The sequence below is a fragment of the Ochotona curzoniae genome, unplaced genomic scaffold (genome assembly GCF_017591425.1).
Source record: "Ochotona curzoniae isolate NIBS_2020 unplaced genomic scaffold, NIBS_Ocur_1.0 contig_2688, whole genome shotgun sequence".
Lineage (NCBI taxonomy): Eukaryota > Metazoa > Chordata > Mammalia > Lagomorpha > Ochotonidae > Ochotona > Ochotona curzoniae.
Window position 1 is genome coordinate 25,008,498 of NW_024465553.1, and position 21,494 is coordinate 25,029,991.

General features: G+C 46.2%; 1 protein-coding gene across 1 annotated transcript in view; it reads right to left on the minus strand.

Annotated features, from left to right (window-relative positions):
• RHOJ (ras homolog family member J) overlaps positions 1 to 21,494 on the minus strand; it is a 67,484-nt gene that overhangs the window by 7,694 nt on the left and 38,296 nt on the right. The window contains exons 2-3 of the mRNA XM_040975718.1: positions 11,992 to 12,050; positions 1,601 to 1,765 (exon numbers count right to left, since the gene is read on the minus strand). Coding sequence (XP_040831652.1) covers positions 1,601 to 1,765; positions 11,992 to 12,050 — 224 coding nt within the window. The remainder of the gene's footprint in view (positions 1 to 1,600; positions 1,766 to 11,991; positions 12,051 to 21,494) is intronic.

The window sequence follows — 21,494 nt, forward strand, 5'->3', positions numbered from 1 at the left end:
CTCTGTACTTGAGCCTTCACAGCGGTTCCTCCTGGGGCTGCACTGCTGTCCCAGATGTTGCTGAAATGTCCTATGTGATTCTAGATTCTCCTTAAGACAGGCTTGTGAGCTAACCAGCCGGTATGACCGCGCTGCAGTGCCGTGCCTCCTTGGATCCCAAATTATATTGTTTAATAATGCATATCCTGAATCTGACCACTTTTTTCCCCCAAAGTAAATCTTCACCTGAAATGGGGAGACATTTGCTACCTCTGAGGATATTCCAATAAGCCTTCAGCAAGGCAAGTCCCAAAGAAGAATTTCCAAAGTGTTTGCTCAGAAACACACATTGATTTTTTTTTTTCTTACAAGAACTCTTCTGGAGCTAGAATGGGTATCTGAATTATGTTTGCTACTTTCCTTAAGCCTTTTGCTTGCTTGAAAACCTCGCTGTAGGGACCAGTAGCTGATACAGTAGGTTAAAGCCTTGCCTTTGGTGCCTGCATCACAGGTGGACACCGAATCTAGTCCTGGCTGCTCCACGTCCCATACAGCTCCGTAGTTAGTGACCTGGGAAAGCACTGGAAGATGACCCAAGCCCCTGGACTCCTGCAGCCCCGTGGGAGGCTCAGAGGAAACCCCTGGCTCCTGGCTTTGGACTGGCCCATTTCTGGCTCTAAAGGTCATTGGAGAGTGATCTGCAATGTGGAAGATCTCTCTGTGACTCTCCTTCTCTTTATTTTTTCTTTCAAAATCAAAAAAAAGTATCTGTTAAAAATATTTGTCAAGTAGAATGCAAAATGGAAAATAAAAGCAGTGTAATCAACAGGTAGCCATATGCTCTTTTGGCTTTATTTTCTTATTTTCCTGGAATAGTAATTTAGAGTTTTAAAATACCAAAGAACAAAATCCATGTAAAAGCAAAAAAAAAAAAAAAAAAAAAGATCTGGAACAATCTTTGCTGCTCTTTTGAAACTGGCTTACTATCAGCAGTTAGAGCTCTGGAACTTGGCGAGTTTTCATAATTATGTTAAAAGCTTTCATAATTGCAGTTTGTTTATCTGGCATATCTGATTTAACTTCTATTCTAAGATGTGGAAGGAACTTAGAGGGAATAGAGAAAAAGAAAAATTTCCCCTTCTTTCCCTAGATGTGTTGGCAAAGAGATCTTGTAAGCCAGTTGGGGTCACCATTGTAAGCTGGGGTCACTTTGACACACCCATCTTGTGATCCTAAAACAAACATGGTAACAAAAAAGTATTAAATAAGACATACAATGACACTTTCACATCATTACTCTAATTCAAGGCTGGAGAAAGAGGTCTATTCTGGGGAAAAAAAAAGTGTTTTTTTTTTTTGATGAAACCAGAGAGAAACTTCCTGCTGGTATTTAACAGCTCCAGTTAGCATCTCAACCATGAGCCAAGTCAGCACGCACACGGGGAGAGCGTCTGGGCACAGGATCCTGGGGGAGCCCCGTGCGTTGTGTCCACAGAGGACTGGAACATCCCTGAGGGGTGTGTGTGAGTGTTGCATGAGTGTGTGTGTGTGCGCACGCGTGTACGTGCAGGGTCTCTCCTCTGTTGCAGCCCCTCCCAGCCGCCCCAGCTCGTGTTGGTACCTGGGTCCCGATGAGGACGTAAGGCACGTGTGGCATGCAGTCTTTCAGCTCCGGGACCCACTCCTCCTGGACGTTGTGGTAAGACGCGGGGTTGACGACAGAGAAGCAGATCAGAAACACGTCCGTGTTGGGGTAGGAGAGCGGCCTCAGCTGGTTGTAGTCCTCCTGTGGGGAGAGCAGACAGGTGGGGGTGCAGCTTGGTGAGTGGGGGGCCTCACGTGCTCCAGAGAGCCGAGAGGTGCACGGGGCAGCAGGGCTGGGGATCCTGGCCCTTCCCTGGCCAGAAGCCTGGTGGCGCTAGACGTGAGGAAATCATGAAACTTTCTGTTGTGCCCCGAGATTAAGTACTGTCCTCTTTTTCTGAGACATGTTGTAAAGTTCAGCCGTTTATTTTACCTGAGAATTTAAAATTGAAAGCATACAACATGTTTTCAAATACATGTAAAGACTACAGCCACGCAAATGAACCTACGTGTCTCCTCATATAGTTATTTTTCTTTTCTTTCTTCTTCTTTTTTGAATAGCGAGAGTTTCTGAAATTTACTCCTAGGAAATTTCTGTGACATGACAATTTTATTCATTGTAACCTCTGGGTTGTACAAAGGAGCTCTAGATTTATTCCTTAAATGTAATTGCAACTTTATACTGCTGACAAATACCTTCCCACATCTGGAAACGACTATATATGTGTGTGTGTGTGTGTGTGTGTGTGTGTGTGTGTGTATGAACATTCGCCCATTTAAAGTGTGTGATTTGAACCTGACGTTGGGCGTGGTGTGTTAAGCATCGTCTTGCGATACTGGTGTCCCACATTAGTTTGAGACTTGGCTGCTTCACTTCCTACCCAGCTCCCTAATAATATGTCCCCAGAAGCAGTAAAAATAACCCAAGAATTAGGCCCTTTGCCACCCGTGTAGGAGACCAGGATCAGTTTCCAGCCCTTGGCTTCTGCCTGGCGCACAGCTGGCTCTGGTGGGCATCTGGGCAGTGAGTCAGTGCTTGAAAGATTTCCCTCTCCCCCTGTCTGTCCCCCACCTCCCGTCCACGCTACCCTGTCATCCTAGGAAATAAATAAGTAAATTACACAATTTGGTAAGGATTTGAGTAATAATCAAAAAAGAATTTATTTCTCCTTTCAACACCAGAGTTGTGTAGTATCGATCATGGGCTTTAAATTACTAAGCCCTTGACCAAGGCACAGAATTTCCTAATCTGCTTAAAAATTACATCCCAATTTATTTTAGAATTACCTAAAAATGCAAAACCAAATATCTGTTGCCAAGTTGAATACTACAATGTTTGAAGGAATCTGTTGGGTGAGGGCTTAGAGCTGTGCATTTGGGGTTTGTTTTGAAAGTTTACCAACAGGTCATAGTGCGTCCAAGTAAAATGCTGCATTAATGGTTTTCTTCCCCAAGCTCTTTGAGGTAAGGCTGCGCCCTGGCAGAGGACTCCTGCGTTCCATGTGGCGTCATGGACCCTGTGTTTCAGCCGGAGAGGAGGCACACACACATTCAGATACCGCACCACCTCCGCTTTGGGAAAGTGTTAGCAAATGCTTTTTTTTTTTGCTGCGTGTGAAATGTTTTAGGGTTTCCAGGGTAAAATCTGAGCTCTCAAGAGAAAGTTTTAGGTATTTTCATACAAGTTAGTCAATCACACAAGAGCCCAGAGTTACTTTGTATGTGTTAGATTACACACATGTCACATATAGCAGCGTGACGATGAATCCAAATACCCTGGGGACGTGTGTGCCCTCTGTGCGGCCAAGCCTGCGTGCTCACACCTAATCCGTGCATTGTGTTCACAGATAGGCTCAGATTCAATCATGCAGTAACTCATCTTAGCATTCCAGAAGACTATAAAACATGAATGTGCTTGTTGCAAAAATGCAAACGTCACAGCAGGAGGTGGGATAGGAGGGAAAATTTGTTTTCATCTCCAAAGTGACTTTTGGTAGTTTTTCCTCGCTCCTCAGAGAGCCACTGCCCACCATTGTCCTTCCAAACATGTCAGGGTTACTTACACATGCAGTATATACCAGCTTAGTGTAAATCCTAAAAGTATTATTTGGATGTGCACACACATACGCATGTGACTGGAAGGGACTTGGAGTATTGTATAAGGTAGCTGTGCTTACATGGAACCTTCATGAAGCTCCCCAAGCACCTGGAACTCAAGGCTCAGTTGGCATAGATGCTCTAGTTATCCAAGGTTTTAGGTGTCTAAAAAAAAAATGCATCGCAAGAGAGTAAGAACCCATGAGGAAGCAGGTGCAGTCAGCAGGCCAGCCTGGCCAGACCCGGGTTTCTCTGCAGCTCAGTCCCTCAAAGAATGTGTGCACGCAGGCAGCCATGGCGTCTGTCACTGAGGAACCACGGAAGTTCAGGGGCCACCCTGCCAAGGGGGTGGGGAACACCCGTGCACACCCCCAAACCCCTCACTCCCCAGCACAGCAGGCCGCACAGCTCTTCCTGGGCTCTGATTCCTGAACTGCCTGCTTCCCCCAACGACTGAACACGCCAAACCACGCAGGCAGGCAACAGTGCAGCTGGACTCCATGAACCACAACCTAGGGACCCCGGGGGAGGACTCCAGCCTTCCTCTTTGCTCTTGGCTGACCAATGGGGCCAGCTGCAGCCCAACATCTGGCATCCAGCCCCTCTGGAAAGTCGGCCCAAAACCTCAGAACAAATATTTCCTTCAATGAGAAGCTCCAGCTTTCTTGCCCATTCACATCTTAATGTGCATGTGTGGTTTTTAAAGACTTACTTTGAGAGGCAGAATGACAGAGTCAGAGAGAGAGAGAGGAAAAGAGATCTTCCATTTGTTGATTTATTCCCGAACTGAGTGGGTGGAGCCAGGAACTTCATCATCCTGGTTTCCCAACTAGGGGGCATTCTGTATTTCAACACGGGATGTTGCCCCCCACCACCAGGTAGATCACTGGTTCACTCCTCGTGGTCTCCTGGCATCTTGTAGGCGACCATGCCACCTAGGGGTGAAGCATCCAGACCTTGACTTCTCACATGCTACAGCTGGCTGGGCTGGGGTGAGGGGGCGGAAAAGGCAGAGGACTGTAGGCTAACCTGTGTTTCTGACGCTGGGGCTGCCTCAGAACCACCTGGAGGCCTTGTGTGGGCCAGGTGGTGCACACCTTCCCCTGCCCCCGCCATTCCCAGATGAATTAGTCTAGAAAATTCTGTTATTATGTCTCATTTACCTCATTTATATACATAAATGGGTGCTTATCTCCATAAACACTGGTCCAGATGGGAGGCTGAACCAGGCCTGCTGATCGCCTCACCACCTCTGTGCCTGTGTATGAGGGTGGGAGGGCAATAGTTCTTGACAAAGCCTCTATACACTGACACTTAAGGAAAAACATTCTAGCGATTTTTCATATCACTGTTTGTGGAAGCCCAGAATTTTAAGTGACAGATTAAACATTTTTTTCTGGAAACCCAGTTATTCAGTTATTCAGGGATGTAATAAAGAGGCAGCCGTTCCCCAGCCCCTGAAGTCATGTCAGACCTTGGGATGTGCCATGTGTTTGATGGTTGGCAACTGCTGGAAATGACCACCAGATGGCAGCAGATACTGTGTATTTACGCTTGAATGGTCAAAAACCTAAAGAAAACTCAAGTTGGAGAAATGTTACAACTCCAGGAGCAAATAACCGGTGACATGGAGGGATCAGGTGTGTTTGATTCATGTGGCTGGCAGAGGAATTTTTCTTCTCTTATAAGAGAGTTAGGAAGATCGTGCGTTGCGGGGTGGGCAAGTGAGGTCAGTTGTATTTCCGATCCTTTATCGTCTTAGTAGGGCAGCTTCGCCACCTTCTGCGTCCGTCATGAGGCCTGAAAGATTCTCCCTTGCTCTTTGCTAATCTTGGTGACGGGGTGATGCAGAATGCACTGACAAAGTTCCCCTGCAAGCCTGGAGGAGGCCCCGCAGGTCAGCTGATGCGGTGTTTCCTGCAGTGTGCTTCTTGGATGTAGACAGCTGGTGTGACCCAGTGGGGCCGGGGGCCGGGAGCAAGGTCTGCACCACCCGACCCTCACAAGGCCTCCAGGCGGTTCTGAGGCAGGCTACCCTGCACTCCTCTCCCTTCCCCACTCCCACGCCGTCTCAGCCGTTGCAGCGTGTGGGAGAAGCCATGGTCTGGACCGATGATGACATGATTTACACCAGTGCTACAGAGCAAGCCCTTCTAGGCTGGAGGGGGCTCGTCACTGGCTGTAGCTGTGAAATGAGGCAGGGCTTCCGGATGAAGAAAACAGAGGGTCTGGGGGATCTGAGAGCCCTCCCAGGACTGAGTGTTGGCACCCAGTAGCTTCTGTCTTAGGTGCTGCGATCGCCCTTAAGATGCCAGGGTCCCTGATGTAGCTGGCAGGGTGGCCCTTCTGGTAGGGAATGGGAGACTGGCGCTCACCTGCCTTGGGCAGACAAGCTTTTCATCAAGGAGAGCATTGTGAGTGCAGAGGGCTTACACTTGCAAAGAGATCAGGATTGGGGTGCGCGAGGGAAGGAATTTGGGGGCAAGGGAAGCTTTGAGGTGTTTTCTGCCCACCCTCAGTCAAAAGGGTTTGGGGCCAGCATTGTAACATAACAGTTTAAGTTGCCACACACAATGTTGTTGTTCCATGTCAGGGTGCCAGTTTGAGTCCCCACTCTTTCATTTCCAATTCTGCTCCCTGTTGATGTGCCTGGGAAAGCAGCAGAGAACGGTCCAGGTGTTTGCGCTGTTACCTCCTACATGGGAAACCAGGATGATGAAGTTCCTAACCAGGCTCTGCCCGTCCACCTGGGGAGAGAATCAGCAATTGGAGGAAGGCCTCTCTCCCTCCCTGCCACCCTCCTCCATCTCTGTCACTCTGCCTCTCAAAGTAAGTCTTTAAAAACCACACATGCACATTAAGATGTGAATGGGCAAGAAAGCTGGAGCTTCTCATTGAAGGAAATATTTGTTCTGAGGTTTTGGGCCGACTTTCCAGAGGGGCTGGATGCCAGATGTTGGGCTGCAGCTGGCCCCATTGGTCAGCCAAGAGCAAAGAGGAAGGCTGGAGTCCTCCCCCGGGGTCCCTAGGTTGTGGTTCATGGAGCCCAGCTGCACTGTTGCCTGCCTGCGTGGTTTGGCGTGTTCAGTCGTTGGGGGAAGCAGGCAGTTCAGGAATCAGAGCCCAGGAAGAGCTTTGCGGCCTGCTGTGCTGGGGAGTGAGGGGTTTGGGGGTGTGCACGGGTGTTCCCCACCCCCTTGGCAGGGTGGCCCCTGAACTTCCGTGGTTCCTCAGTGACAGACGCCATGGCTGCCTGCGTGCACACATTCTTTGAGGGACTGAGCTGCAGAGAAACCCGTGTCTGGCCAGGCTGGCCTGCTGACTGTACCTGCTTCCTGGTGCCAGGAGCCACATCTCACTCCTCCAGGGCAGTACTGCCAACTGCCACCTTTACCAAGGTTCTCTTTGTGAAGTGAGAGGACTTTTAATTTAAAGATAAGTTAATTTTGATGCCATACATTTTGAAATGCATGTATGTGAACAATATCCAGAAAGTTCAGGGAAAATGAATGCTATAAAACATAATGCACAGATTTCAAAATAGTTTGCACAAGTTAGCTTTTGTTTTTTAAAAAAAATTCTTTGAAAGACTGGAAGGGAGAGAGGGAGACAGGAAGGTTAGGAGGAAGGAAGAGAGAGAGAGAGAGAGAGAGAGAGAGGGAGAGAGAGAGAGAGAGAGAGAGAGAGAAAGAGAGATCCTTAAATGCTTGCAGTAGCTGGCACTGGTCAAGCCAGACCCAGGACTCTGGAGCTCCGCCTGGATTTCTCATGTGTATAGCAGGGGTCCAAGGGCTTGCTACGTCACCTGCTGCCTCCCAGGGTGTGTACTGGCAGGAAGCTGGAATCAGAAGCGGAGCTGGGACTTTAACTCTGGTGCTCTGATATGGGACGCACCCTAGAAATCTCTTTTGGTAGGACTTTCAGAAAGCCCCTCTTTGGAGACGGGATGATCTAAATAGATTTCGTCTGCAGGCCTGGCTGCGCTGCCCAGTTGATCTGAGAGGTGTCATGTGACCACCCTCAGAAGCGCTCCCCCTTTCTTTGCCTGACCTCCTGTTTGTAATTCTGTGTGGTAAATGAACCAGAGTTCTGAGGACTGTGTCTTCAAAGGCTAACCCCTGGTCCAAATGTTGGTTTTCTTTCAGGAGTTGGGAGATGTTTATTGAGAGCTGGCAGCAAGGGCATGGGAATTCCTTATCAACTGTCCTTAGCAAATCCTTAGTGAATTACGAAGGGGCAGGGATGCCTTGGACCAGGCCTGCTGGGGCTGCAGCCGTGTGCACGGTAGACAAGATGCCTCGGAGTAGGAGCGCCCACAGCCTACCGTTTTGCTCAGGACTGATTTACGGAGTAGAGATGATGAGTTTCTGTCTTCTTTCCTTCTAGAATATGTTGTTTCTTGAGTTTTTTTTTTTTAAATCAGTTCTGACCCATAGTTAGCTAAGGCAAAGAAGAAGGTCACAGCTCTCTGATTTATTCAGGTCAGAAAAATCTCATTATTCAAATGTGACAGGCTGTTACAGCTAGATTTTGAGACTTCCTCCTTTTTGTGGCTCAGGGATGGATCAATTGGTTTTCAGATCATTTTCTTCCTATTAGTAAAACTAGCCAAGTGAGTAGTTTTGAATTAGTTACAGATATTCTTCAGCTATTGTGTGACATCACCATTCTTTAAAAAAATATATATATATATGACTGAGAAGGAGTGGCTCACGTTAGCTACAGATGGGAATGGAACTTTCTGGACCATGTATTCCTGATTTGTTGCAAGGCCTTGCTGGCTGAGCTGCAGAGCCGTGGAAACCCGTTTGGGAAATGGCTATTTTCCATTGCGTCTTCCTGACTTTGCAGATGGTGTTGCAACCACTGGGGGCCTGTAGAGAAGGGCTACTCGAGGTTTAGTGAGCATCCAGAAAACTGGGGATCCTCTGAACAGGGAAATTTTCAAGTCAGCAGGCTGTGGCCGGGCCTTGAGATGCTGCTTTTCTGAGCTGCTCCCTGGACGTGCTGACGCTGCTGGTCAGCGGACCATGCCTTGCACTTCAAGGTTCTGGAACTATGGTTCTCAAAGTACGGACTAGGAGCAGCAGCGTAGGGAGCCCTATTATAAAGGCAAGTCATGGGCTCAGCATGGTGGCCTAGCGGCTAAAGTCCTCGCCTTGAACGTGCCAGGATCCCATATGAGTGCAGGTTCTAATCCTGGCAGCCCTGCTTCCCATCCAGCTCCCTGCTTGTGGCCTGGGAAAGCAGTTGAGGACAGCCCAATGCTTTGGGACCCTGCACCCACGTGGGAGACCCGGAAGAGCTCCTGGCTCCTGGGTTTGGGTTGGCTCAGCTTTGGTCATTGCGGTCACTTGGGGAGTGAATCATAGGATGGAAGATCTTCTTCTCTGTCTCTCCTCCTCTCTATATATGACTTTGCAATACAAATAAATAAATCTTTTTTTTTTTTTAAAGACAAGTCATGGGCCCCACTCAGCAGATACTCTGGTCTGGGGTGGGACCCCAGGGACTTTTTTTCTAAAGGGAATGAGAGAGAGAGATGGAGAGAGCGAGAGCTTCATCCAGGACTCCTACCTGGGCCACAAGATGGCAGCACTTGGGCCCTCTGCAGCTGCTTTCCCGGATGACCATCAGTAGGGCACTGGGTCAGCAGTGCAGCAGCTGAGACCTGAGCAGGTGCTCCCGAGTGATGTCAGCACTGCACGCAGGCAGCGGCGTTTCCTGATGCCCTAGGGCTGGGTGCACCGTCAGCCATGGAGAATCGCTGTTCCCGGAAGCGACTTGCCCGCTGTCCTCCAGCATGACTGCATTCTGGTATTTAACAACTGCTTGTGCTGAAAGAGTTCTCTTGGGCCTGGCTTCACATCCTTTTGCTCACGACTCCAGTTCTTGCAGGTCTTTGAAAAGCTCTCTTGATGCAGGTCCTAATCGTAGCCTTTTTGGCCTGGGAGGGACTTGAGCGAGGCTCTGCCTCCCTTAGCACGTGTTTGCTGCTCCTCCATGGACTTCCTCTGCCTGTGAGCTTTCCAAGGAAGCCGCAGAAAGCATCACGGTGCAAGTGAAGTTGAAGAAACATCTTGAAATCATTGATTTTATATTTTATCAGTGTTCATCTGCGTCAGAGGCCTGGGGCCCTTCAGTTGTCTCTGATTTGGATTGTCAAAGCATTTTTACAAAGCCTAGACTGATGTTAAAAAAATGTGTGCGTGTACACAGACACACACACACACACACACACACACACTTAAAGGGCAGAGTTGTTTGGAAAAGACAAAAACTCTACAAGAGTTTTTGAACAGTTTGGTTGGATTTGAAATTAAATACAGACCCAGGGAAGTTGTTCTTGGGGCATTTGATGCACAGAATGCTTGTTTGGCAGCAGGGGCGGTGGGCGGGCAAGGCTGCAGGAGAGGGGAGAACCTAATGGATTCCCGGGGACACAGAGAGCTCTATGTTTTATAGGGTAAGAGAAACAAAGTCTCTGAGTCATGAAACATGATTTGGTGTATCTAATTTTTCAAACTGGGTTATATTCATAAAATTTGACTGTGGGTAAGTCTGAGGAGGATGCAAGCTTCCATGTTCTTCCTGAGATGTGACTTTTTCATGAGTGGGGATCCCCAGTGGCTGTGTGGACCAGCGTAGGCACCTTCAGCCCTCCCGTGTGCGCCTTTTGCTACAATGCTAGAATGCTTTCTGGTGGTGAGGAATATGAGCTATACTGAGGCCTTTGTAGCATACACACATGTATGTTTGAAAGGCAATGTTGTGTGTGTGTGTGTATGTGTGTGAGAGAGAGAGACACACACACACACACACACACACACACAGATCTTCCATGTGCTGGTTCACTCCCCAGGTGGCAGCAACAGCTAAGGCTGAGATAGGCTGGAGCCATGAGCACCATCTGTGTCTCCCACGTGGCTGGCAGGGCCCTAGGCACTCAGGTCATTTTTTCACTTCTCTACCAGGTGCATCAGCAGGGAGCTGAATCAGAACTGGAGCAACTGGGAATTGAACTGGAACCCATACAGGAAGCTGGTATGGTATGTGGCAGCTAAAGGCACTGTACGCCAAGAGTCAGCTCTGCTTGAATCTTGGCCTTGAGGCCATTTGGGCCCTTAGGAACCATCCTTCCCTAGACCCCCGACGCTCTGTGCATGTGAGTGGTCGCCTCTGCTCCCCAGTTCTGCTGAAACAGTGATGCTCCTTATAGTTTTGATGTGGTGCCAGGTTTCCCAGGCTCCCCACCCCCACTTGACCAACGCCACACTCAGGTGTGTACAGCAACTCTTATGAAGTTCCTTTGCAAATTCCACAAAGAGACCTCCACTTATTTATTTCCTGGTAAAGAGCTTTTAAGTTGAGCAAAATGACATGTACCCAGATAATTGTGAAAAAAAAAGGCCTAGACAAACGCTTAACTACAAATAGCAATGACCAGAAAACTCACAGTGGGAAATTGGTCAAAGACCCACTCTAAAGGACTTCAGAGGCAAGCATTTGGGCAAACTGAACAAACCGGATTTGACCTCAATAAATGATCCAAGGCTTATTTGGTAATAAAAACTTTATCCAAGAAATTGGGCCGTAGGCACTGATTCCCCATTTCCCCCTCCTCCAACCGAAGAACACGTAACATTGAAGACTTGCACAATGTGTGGGGTGTCAGGACCGACGGTCCAGTGATATTTTCACTCCTTAGAGCATGTGCTAGCTGACGAAGGGTTCTGATCCATTGCCTGACATTACGGCTGGCCAGGTTTCCCAACTTAAATCTTTCTTGAATCGTGTCTGACAAGGTGAATGTATTTCAAGATTCCTAGATAATTTAGAGTTAATTCCCAGTTGTTCAGGGGGGAAAGACCTGCACTTGTGGAAAACATCCCGCAATTCTGGCTTTTCTTTCTTTCAACACTTCACTCATCTATTCTCTGCCACCGTTCCTCACATTTGCCTCTTTTGAAACTTTTCATAGCTCAACTGAGGATTCAAAGAGGATCACATAGGTTAAGTGAAATATTTACCCGTTAATTCTGGATGTGGACTAGGACTGGGTAAGAGGAAATTAAAAATCTCGATTGAATGTTATTTTGGTTGTTGATGGTTATCCATCAACGAAGCAATCATTACTTCATTATTAGCATGATTTAGGTTTTTATACTTGGAAGTATTTTTGAAATTCCAAGAACGCACTTGCACTTGTTTGGATTGACACTTGAGTGATCAGACTGAGTCGTGTCTGTGTGTGGACTCACTAACCTGGCCAGATGGTTTTCCGCTGATGTCCCCCACCAACTCTTAGTTATCAAGATAATAAAAACGTACCTGTCCTGCGGTGTCATACAGTCCCAGCAAGTGCTGCTTGCCTCCCACTGTCACGGTAACTAGGGAAAAGAGGAGAGTCGGTAAGCACAAGCTTCAGTCCTAAGCTTCCGCTTTCTTCTCGCCAGCATCTCCCTGGACAGCAAGGAGAAGCATATGCCTCACCCATGTAGATTCTAAACCAAATCAACAGCATGATTTCCAAATGAAAGGCAACCTTGGGCTGTGGTGACAGCAGATGGCATGTGCCAACCCTGGGCTGTGGTGACAGCAGATGGCATGTGCCAACCCTGGGCTATGGTGACAGCAGATCGCATGTGCCAAACTTGGGCTGTGGTGACAGCAGATGGCAGGTGCCAAACTTGGGCTGTGGTGACAGCAGATGGCATGTGCCAACCTTGGGCTGTGGTGACAGCAGATGGCAGGTGCCAAACTTGGGCTGTGGTGACAGCAGATGGCAGGTGCCAACCTTGGGCTGTGGTGACAGCAGATGGCATGTGCCAACCTTGGGCTGTGGTGACAGCAGATGGCAGGTGCCAACCTTGGGCTGTGGTGACAGCAGATGGCATGTGCCAACCTTGGGCTGTGGTGACAGCAGATGGCATGTGCCAAGCCCACATTTCTTCATGGAGATGATTATTATCGGTGCTACCAGGGCACTCCGGAGGTTGCACATTAATACCAGCTTATCTCTAGAATATCAAGCTCCTGCAGAAAAGGGGTGCTGGATGCCTTTCTGGCTAACTTATTGTCATCTTGTCTTTAGTTGAAACACCTTGTGGCATATTGAGTAGTGTGAGTAACTTCTCTGTTTGAAACTTCTTTGCTTCCATTTGTCTATGAAATTTTAATAAAATCCTAAAAACAACCTACCTGCACATTTTATAGTCTATAAAGAGAGCAAGGCAAGTAATGAACTAATAAGGACTTGCCGTTAATTTAAGGAAGTTTTCTAACGAAATATAACCAACATGATTGAAAACGGACTGTTCTCATGCTTTTAGCTCAGCTGGTTCATTTCAACCTTGGCCCTTAGAGGCAGGAGGAGCTGCTGTGACTTCGCTTTCCCATGTCTGAAGGGTGAATAATAGAGAAGGAGAAGGAGCAGGCTTCATTTACCCAGCAGGCTTTCCACCTTGCCAAGCAATTGTGTCTGAAAGTGAGAAGTAATACAAGAATACCAACCACTCAGTATATGTCTGGAAATGAACTGAAGTATCAACTTGAAACTGAACCAAGATTGAGCAGATTGAATGCTGGAGTAATACGATTTTCTGGGAGAATGGAAAGGACAAGTTGAAATTTCCAAAAACAATTTGACTTGGGAAATAAAATATGAAGGAAAAGGGTGGGATCGTTTTTCCTAATTGATAAAAAAAAAAACCCAAACAGGCAAATGCCACAGAAATATGATGTTTGTGTGGCTTGGAGCGATGGCTCAATGGCTAAATTCTCATCTCATTAGCAGGATCCCACATGCATCAGTTCATGTTGTGGCTTTTGCACTTTCCATCCGCCTCTCTGCTTATGGCCTGGGAAAGCAGTAGAGGATGGTCCAAAGCCTTGGCACCCTGCACCTGCATGAAAGACCTAGAAGAAACTCTTGGTTCCTGGCTTTGGATCGCCTCAGCTCTGGCCATTGCAGCTACCTGGGGAGTGAACCAGTGGATAGAAGGTCTCTGTCTCTCTTTCTCTTTATAAATCTGATCTGCCTTTTTAATAAAAACAAATTTTTAAAGAGGATGTTAGCTTCCTCCCATCATTAGTTGTGCAGATAATCAGTAATGCAAACTCTGAGTAGCAACTTTATAACATATCTAGAACACGTGCAGGCTGATTCTCTAGTTTACTCTTCAGGGATGCTAAATAGTATTGAAACCTAAAAACATAATGAAGTTTTATTTATTTGAAAGCCATGGTGACACAGAGAAGGGGAGACAGAGAGAAAGAGGTCTTTCTTTCATTGTTTTACTCCCTATATTGCTGCAAGAGCGCAGGTCAAAGCCAGGAGACTAGAATTCCATCTGAATTTCTTATGTGGGTGGCAGCGATCAAAATTCTTGAGCCATCTTCTCCTCCCTTCCCAGGCACATTGTCAGGGTGCTGGATTGGAAGTGGAACAGCGAGGACTTGAGCTAGTACTCTGATAGGGGATGCTAGTGTTACAATGGTGGCTTAATGCACTGTGCCACAACACCAAACCACTGGTATTGATTTTTACTCTTGTTTGTTTCCAGGTTCATGAGCTGAATATATACAAATAATTTCTTAGTGACTCAGTCTTTGTTTAAAAAGGTTGCCTTCCTAGACACTTGGGCTAGTTTTCTACTCATCTTAGATCTATGTGTGTTCAGCTTGATAGCATAGCCAGTTATTCTGCTGAGCTTTCAAATGTGTATTTCTAGATGGTGAGCCAGGCACCATCAAACCCTGTTACAATGGTGGTGGAAGGAAGACAGCTAAATATCTTTGCTTCCTTTTGTCAGGCTAGCAAGGAAGTGAAGGTGAGAGCATTGGACCTGAGTTTTGGTCCTGTTTTATTGTCCTCTGTGTGCGCACTGGCAGAAGAGAACCCAGCCAAATGTTCCTGAACAAGCTGCTTAAATGGTTTCCCCAGGGATGAATTCACTGTCTCATCGTGGATCAGGAACAAAAGGAAGAAATGCAGCTATTTGATATGGGCTTCCCTGCCCTACGTGGAAGACTGGGCAGCAGTTCCTGAACACTTCCACCTTGTCGCATGAGACACAGGCTCATTAGCATAGTGAGCATCCCACTGCTGCATCCGGCACGACAAGGGTAGTGTTCTAAGTGCTGATTCTCGAGTGTTGATGTACCTGCTTAGGTTTCCCCCATTTTTTCTTTCCTGCTTCCCGCTGGGAATCGCCCTTTTCCCTTTGGCAGCTTTGACTCCAGGGGATTTTGTTGGGGATATATGGGAGCCAGGAAAGTCTAGCAGTCAGCAGTTTGGGTATAGCGCACTGTCCATTCATCCTCCCCTTCTTCAAATCTCTGTTGAGTTCCCAGGCTGCACTCGGTGTTGGCAGCACAAAGATCATAGTTCTTTGTCATGGGGCACTGGAGGCAAGTAGTTTATGAGCAAAACACGGACACCTAGCAGAGGTGTTGTAGGAGTCCCAGCAGAGTTCTGAACGATGGCCAAGAGTTACCTAGAATGCCCTGGTGGAGGAGCAGAGGTGTCTCTGAGCTACCCAGGGTGTGCATGGGGAGGGACTGAGGTGTTCCGTGAGCTGCCAAGGATGCCATGGGAAGATGAAAAGGAAGAAATGGCATACAGAATCCAGCTGTCCCAACTCACTACATTTGGCCTTATTTCGAAAGCTTTGTTAAGCTACAAAAGGACAAACTTCTTCTCTGCGCCCCCACCAAACACGCTAAAGAGAAGGAGTCAAAACAACTTTGTTGACATAAGGCAAGCGATGGAGGAAGAGAGGTTGGCATTTTTTGTGTGGAAGCCGTGTTGGACTTCCAGCTTTGTCATGTGGTGGTTGAATATTCTGTGTGGGGCCTGCTCTTCTAGAAGAATTCTATTCTTCCTGTTCTATCAGAAGGACGGCAAATAGATGGCACAGTGCATGCCAGAGGACACCAAGGGACAGCCAGTGACAGATGCACGCACAGTCACACATTGCGGATTGTACAAGTCATGGCATTGTGAGTCCTTATCTTGGACTAGCAGTAGATGCCTGTGCTTGCCAACTCGTGTCCTGTGTGGCTTCTGAGTTTGGAAAGGAGTCAGTCACAGCTGTACAGAAGGAAGGCATTGCCATTGCCACCAAACGCTAGAGGCAAACGCTTTGCCATGAAAGTACCATCTTTCAAGTCAGACAGTTGAGCATTTGAATCCCATCTGTGCCTGTCATCTTTTAAGTGACCTTGGGAAAAAAATCACCTTGGGTCTTCCATCATCTCTATCCTTATTAATAAAGTTAGGAAGACTGTCATCTACCAAGGTTGGTAACTTGCGAGGAGGAAATAAAATGAGAAAATGCCTGGCATACAGTTTGGGCCATTGTACAGCATTGTTCTCTCTTTCAACAAATGCGTGTAGGTTTTGCTGTAAGCAAAACCATTGACTGGCACGAAGTGGATCTTAGTGCTTGTAAAGTCCTAGTCTGATCACTCCACTGAACAGAAGATCATTGAAGATGCAATCCCCACAGCCAGTATGCCCCACAGTGCACAGTGCAGGTGCTGGCATCCACCACATGTGACATGTACATGAGTACAGAAATGCAGTACCAGGCCTTTCAAGACAGGCAATATGGCGAAGTGCCCGCATCCAGCAAGTCAGCCTGGTAGACAAGGGTCAGGGTACAGCCTGGCCTACACAGGTACATTATGAGTAGCATTTCAAATCAGCTGGGAAAGGTTAAGTATTCAATACATTACATTTAAATAATTGATTTCTGTTTGGATTTTTTTTTTAAAAAAGGACTTCACAAATATGAAAATGGAGAAAAGCCATAAGGAAAAAAGGTGATCGATTGGACTTTTTTTAAAAAAGAAAGGAAACCAATGGTATTAGAAAAAAAAGTTGCACTACATGACGGCCAAAGAATATGGTTAGTATTGGGCCCAATGATATAATACAGTAGTTAAAGCTGCTGCCTACAGACTGGCATCCCACATGGGCATTGATTCAAGTCCTGATTGTTCCCTTCTCGAGAAGGGAACCTGCTACATGCTTGGGAAAAGCAGCTGAAGCTGGCCAAGCGTCGGGGCCCCTGCCTCCCAGGTGGAGGGGTCTCTTGGCTCCTGGCTCTGGCTTGGTCCAGTCATGCCTGTCACAGTCATTTTGCAGGTGAACAAGCAGATGGGATACCTCTTAATGTTTCTGTTTTTCTGTCTCTTTCTCCCCTTACTCCAAAACTATTTAAAATAAAACTAAATAAATCCTTTAAAAACATATTAGTGTTTTTCTAAAAGAAAGATTTTGTTCTGTATGAAAGGCTTGGAGAGAGAAAGATAGAAAGCTCTTCAATCTGTTGATTCATTTCTAAATGGCCACAATGGCTAGAGCTGGGTCTACCTGAAGCCAGGAGCCAGGAGCTACTTCCAGACCTTCCAGGGAGATGGATCAGAAGTGGGGCAGCTGGAACTTGAATCAACACCCATATGGGATGCCTGTGGTGGCTTAACCAATTGTGCCACAGTGCTGTTCCTTATGTGTGCTTTCTAATCAATAATGATTAATACCAAAGAAAATAAAAAAGGGAGGGACAGGCATTTATTCTAGTAGTTAAAATATCCCTATCCTGCATAGGAATATTTGCTATTGATTTCTGATTTGGGCTCCCAATTCCAACATCCTGCCAATGCAGACCCTGGGAAGCAGCTGGGATGGCTCAAGCCATTGGGTTCCTGCCGCCCAAGTGAAAGACCTGGACTAGGTTCTTGGTTCCCAGCTTCAACTGCCCAGCCTGACCATAATAGGCCAGGAGTGAACCAGTGGATGGGAGTTCTGCCTTTGCCTCTCTTTCAAAAAATGTTTTTATAAAGAATATAATTTATACAGGGCTAGGAAAACATTGGTTAGTGGCAATCTTTCATAGTAAGCAGTGGTACAGCCTTGGATCCATGAAACTGGCAGTGATGAGAATAAAGACGAGTGCTGACAGGTTGTCTGAAGATGCTAGGGGAAATGTACATTGGCTCAGGTTTTCTGGAAATTGTATGAATAGTGTAAGCATGAATAATTTCTCATCTCTGATTTGCCAATCCTATTTCTGCAATGTATACCAAGGAATAATCCTGCAGGTGCAGAACAATGCATACATATAGAAATATTCGTTATCTAAGGATTGATAAGAGGTATCAGTAGGAAATAATCTCGATACTCAACAACCAGGGGTTGGTCTGCGCTGGCTCCACAGCACTGTTAGAATGGGACTGATCACTCAAAGAATAATGAGGGGTAAATGTTTAATCTGATGGTGACAATGCCACTCTCATATCTTATGAGTCCTGGGGCCAGTTCTTGGATCTGACTACTGCCTCTAGCTTCTGGCCACTGCAGACTCTGAAAGTCAGCAGGTGATGGTTCAAGTGATCGGGCTTATCTACCCATGTTAGACTGGGATTGAGTCCCTGGCCTCTGACTCAGCCTGACCCAACCAGCCGTCTGTGGGCATTTGGGAAATGAACCAGGAGATGGGGGAATGTCTATTTCAAAATAAATGAACACATTCAAAAAATGGTGAATGTGATAAAATATTGAGCATACAACATTAAACCAAAGATGACAAAAATCAAAATTTTATATGTAAGAATATGCTTAACATTTTTTCTATATTTTTCCATCATAAACACAAAAATAAGAAAAAATAACCTTCAGTGTTTAACATTCTGCTGCCTTTATTACTGTGTTATTTATAGAGTGGGTTAAGTGTCATGTATGTTACCTCTCATGACTTAAGTCCTAACGTCTCTCCCACTTCACTCCCTGAAGCTTTTGTCTTCAGCCTGTCCAGATTTATTTTCAGCCTTAGGACCAAGCTTCTATTTTTATGAGATGCTGCGTGATGAATAGGCCCACTGCAGTGGAGGTTTATAAACCATAGATTGCCGAGAAACTCATCTTTTTCAGAGAATGATGATGGACAACTGATGTTCTACCCCCGTATTTCTTTTTGCAAAGGTACCAAGAAAGTATGTGTGTTTGAAATTGCAGGATCTGCCTAAGCGTGTTAGTTGTAAACCAGGGAATGTGTAGCAGCTGTAGGGACAGTGGTAGTAAACTGAGTCTAAATATAGCTCTTTGTTGACAATGTCGAGGCGCAGTGGGATAAACTAACCAAGTGAATATTTAGAGGGTGTGCTTCTGCTCTCGACAACTTCTACTCCAAAGTGTTACAAGATAATCTGGAGAAGGTGAAGTAATTTTTTCTTTGTTTTCTACTTTGCTTGGTCATTGCCCTGATATTATATCTACTCAGCTCTCGTTGTCATTAGAGTCCCAAGATTTCTTTTTCTTCATGTAATAACCACAATCAGGATAACAGTTCTTTCTCAGGTTAACAAAAATGGATTCTTTTCAGGTTAAAAACAATAAAGGAGCCTTATTTTTGACTTAGCATATTTAGAAATTTTAGTATTTGGTGGTTAATTATAGTCATTGGAGGAGGTTCTGTCTATGAGAATTTGAGATGAAATAAAGCTTGGATCTTTTCTTCAATAAACGTATGCAAGGCAAGCTTTTCCTTGTAACTTTGTTGACTTTGTTGCTAATCATTTTCTATTTGTGCGAAGTAGCCTCTACCACATAAAGTGCAGGGTTAGCCAGCGCTATGAAGAAGTAGTTCAAAGCCAATGAGGAGTGATCAACTGTCAGAACCTATGGTTTGCTTTGTCACTCCAAGCAGAGAGCTACATGTGCAGTGTTTGGAGCCTGTGATCAACTGGGCTGAGAGCAATTGGAAACTTTGGCTTCTTGTTCTTTTTTGGCTGATGCTGTTCTGCAAGATTTTGGTTAATGTGCAATTAATCTGGAGGAGGGCTTGTGCTTCTAAAGGGGATAGGTTAGAAAATCGTGTTGGGGGAGCTGCATGGAGCTGCATGGGAGCACATTCAAACAAACACAGCAACGATCAGCAAAAGAAATGTGTCAATTGTTCTCGTCTTTTCTCCAAGACACAAGACACATAAAAATTAGAACCATAGCACTGCTGCTTAATAGCATCTTCTTGGTGTCTTTCACAGCCAACCACAGCTGGGAAGCACCAGCTCCACCTGCCATTTTTCCCCAGCACTCCTTCTGTGAAGGTTGTAGACTCCTCTCTGACAACACCGTGACAGCCCAGGGCTTGGCTCCCTCTCTTGCTCTTCTTTCAGCTTTGTGTGAAAGGGAAGCGGAGGGGTCAAAGTCATGTTCCTTGCTCAGCATAAGGAGTGGGGAATCGGGGTGGGGGTGCTTGGATGATGAACACCTACAATTTAGAGCCCTCTCTTGTGTGCTGGACACAATCCTAATACAGGTTCATCTTTTTATATGATTATTGTTTTCTGCCCTTACCCATTTTCCTGCTGAACCATGATCTTTTTGTGTTTTAGGTGTTGAACTCTTTGTTTAGTGGAACAGTAAACCTTTGACTAGAATGATAATTGAAAGATATGTTATATCAAAAAGAATATAATAAAACGTGAGGTAGCAAAATCATTAATGGGTCCGTTGCCAGACCCTGTTTGCTAGGCTATCACATTGCCTCTCTCGGAGCCACAGATGCCTGTAAGTTTCAAGAACCACACGGCCAGGGCCAGCATGGGCAGCTAGAACTTTTGACTGTGTGAAACCAGAAGCCTCAAGGGTAAGCAAAGGAAAAGGAAGCAGAGATCAGAAATGGCCAACTTAGAGGCAGTCATTAATTGATCAGAGGCAAAAATGTGGTGGTGTCATGTGGAATATGGGTCAGGATGTTGGCCCATGGGGACTGTGACTTCCTTACAGGTAGGCAAACTCTAGACTCACCGTAGTGCCTCAAAGCCAGTAATACAGGTAATGAATATTCAATCAGTGAGATCAATGTGTAAATGTGCCCCTTCTACTTCCTGGCCACAAGAAGCGCAAACATTTCAAAGGGGACCATATTTGGGGCACACTGCAAAGAAGGCTCTGGTAGGAGCATCTGGGAGCCTGGAGGGAGTTTAGGGACTCTTGCAGCTTTCCCGGCACTCAGAAAATCACAGCAGAAGGTCCTGGTGATATTTTCTGGTGTGCATGCCAGGAGACACAGTTGTTGAATTGAAAGCAATCAATTCTGGAAAACAAGGAAGGCTACTGAGCCCATGGCTTGGGCACACTCCATGGCAGAGAGTGATGGAGTACTTGGCTGCTTTCCAGCTCTGGAAGCCAAAGCCACTCTGAGTCAGTCTTGTGTGACGTAAGGCAGCTATTGATGTGATCATTTTCAGGGCCCCCAGGTGGCGGGGATCAGCCCTTGACTCCAACCTCTTCCAGGGACTGGCTCCATCATCATTGCAACTCCCACACTGTGGGGCAGGAGGTACAGGGGTAAGGAATGGGGACGGAGTTGGAGTTAGCACAGCAGTCATGCTGCTTCCAAAGCTGACTTCCTGGCCAACAAGCAAAGAGAAAAATAACAGAGCATTTTGATCATTATGTTCTAGACTTAGAAAAATAATTGATGAGGATAAGTGAGCAGTGATGGAACCTTCTGAGACAAAATCAAACTTTTTAAGAGAATCTTTAAGTGGTTTGATCTTGCCATTCTTGGCAAAAGTTCCTTTTTTTCTTTTTTTTCTGTTTTAAGACTATGATTTAACGGGACCGGGGTTTTCCACTACGTCAGGATCTGGCATTTGTAATGTTCACATCTTGTGATCTCAGAAATGGTTACCAGCCACACATATCACTGAGTGATTCCCTACCTAGAAGTAGGAATGTGATGGGCGGTAGAGATAGTCAAGAAAGGGATATGGCTTAAAGGGAGAAAAGAAAATACTAAGCGGATGAGATAAAGTGTTAT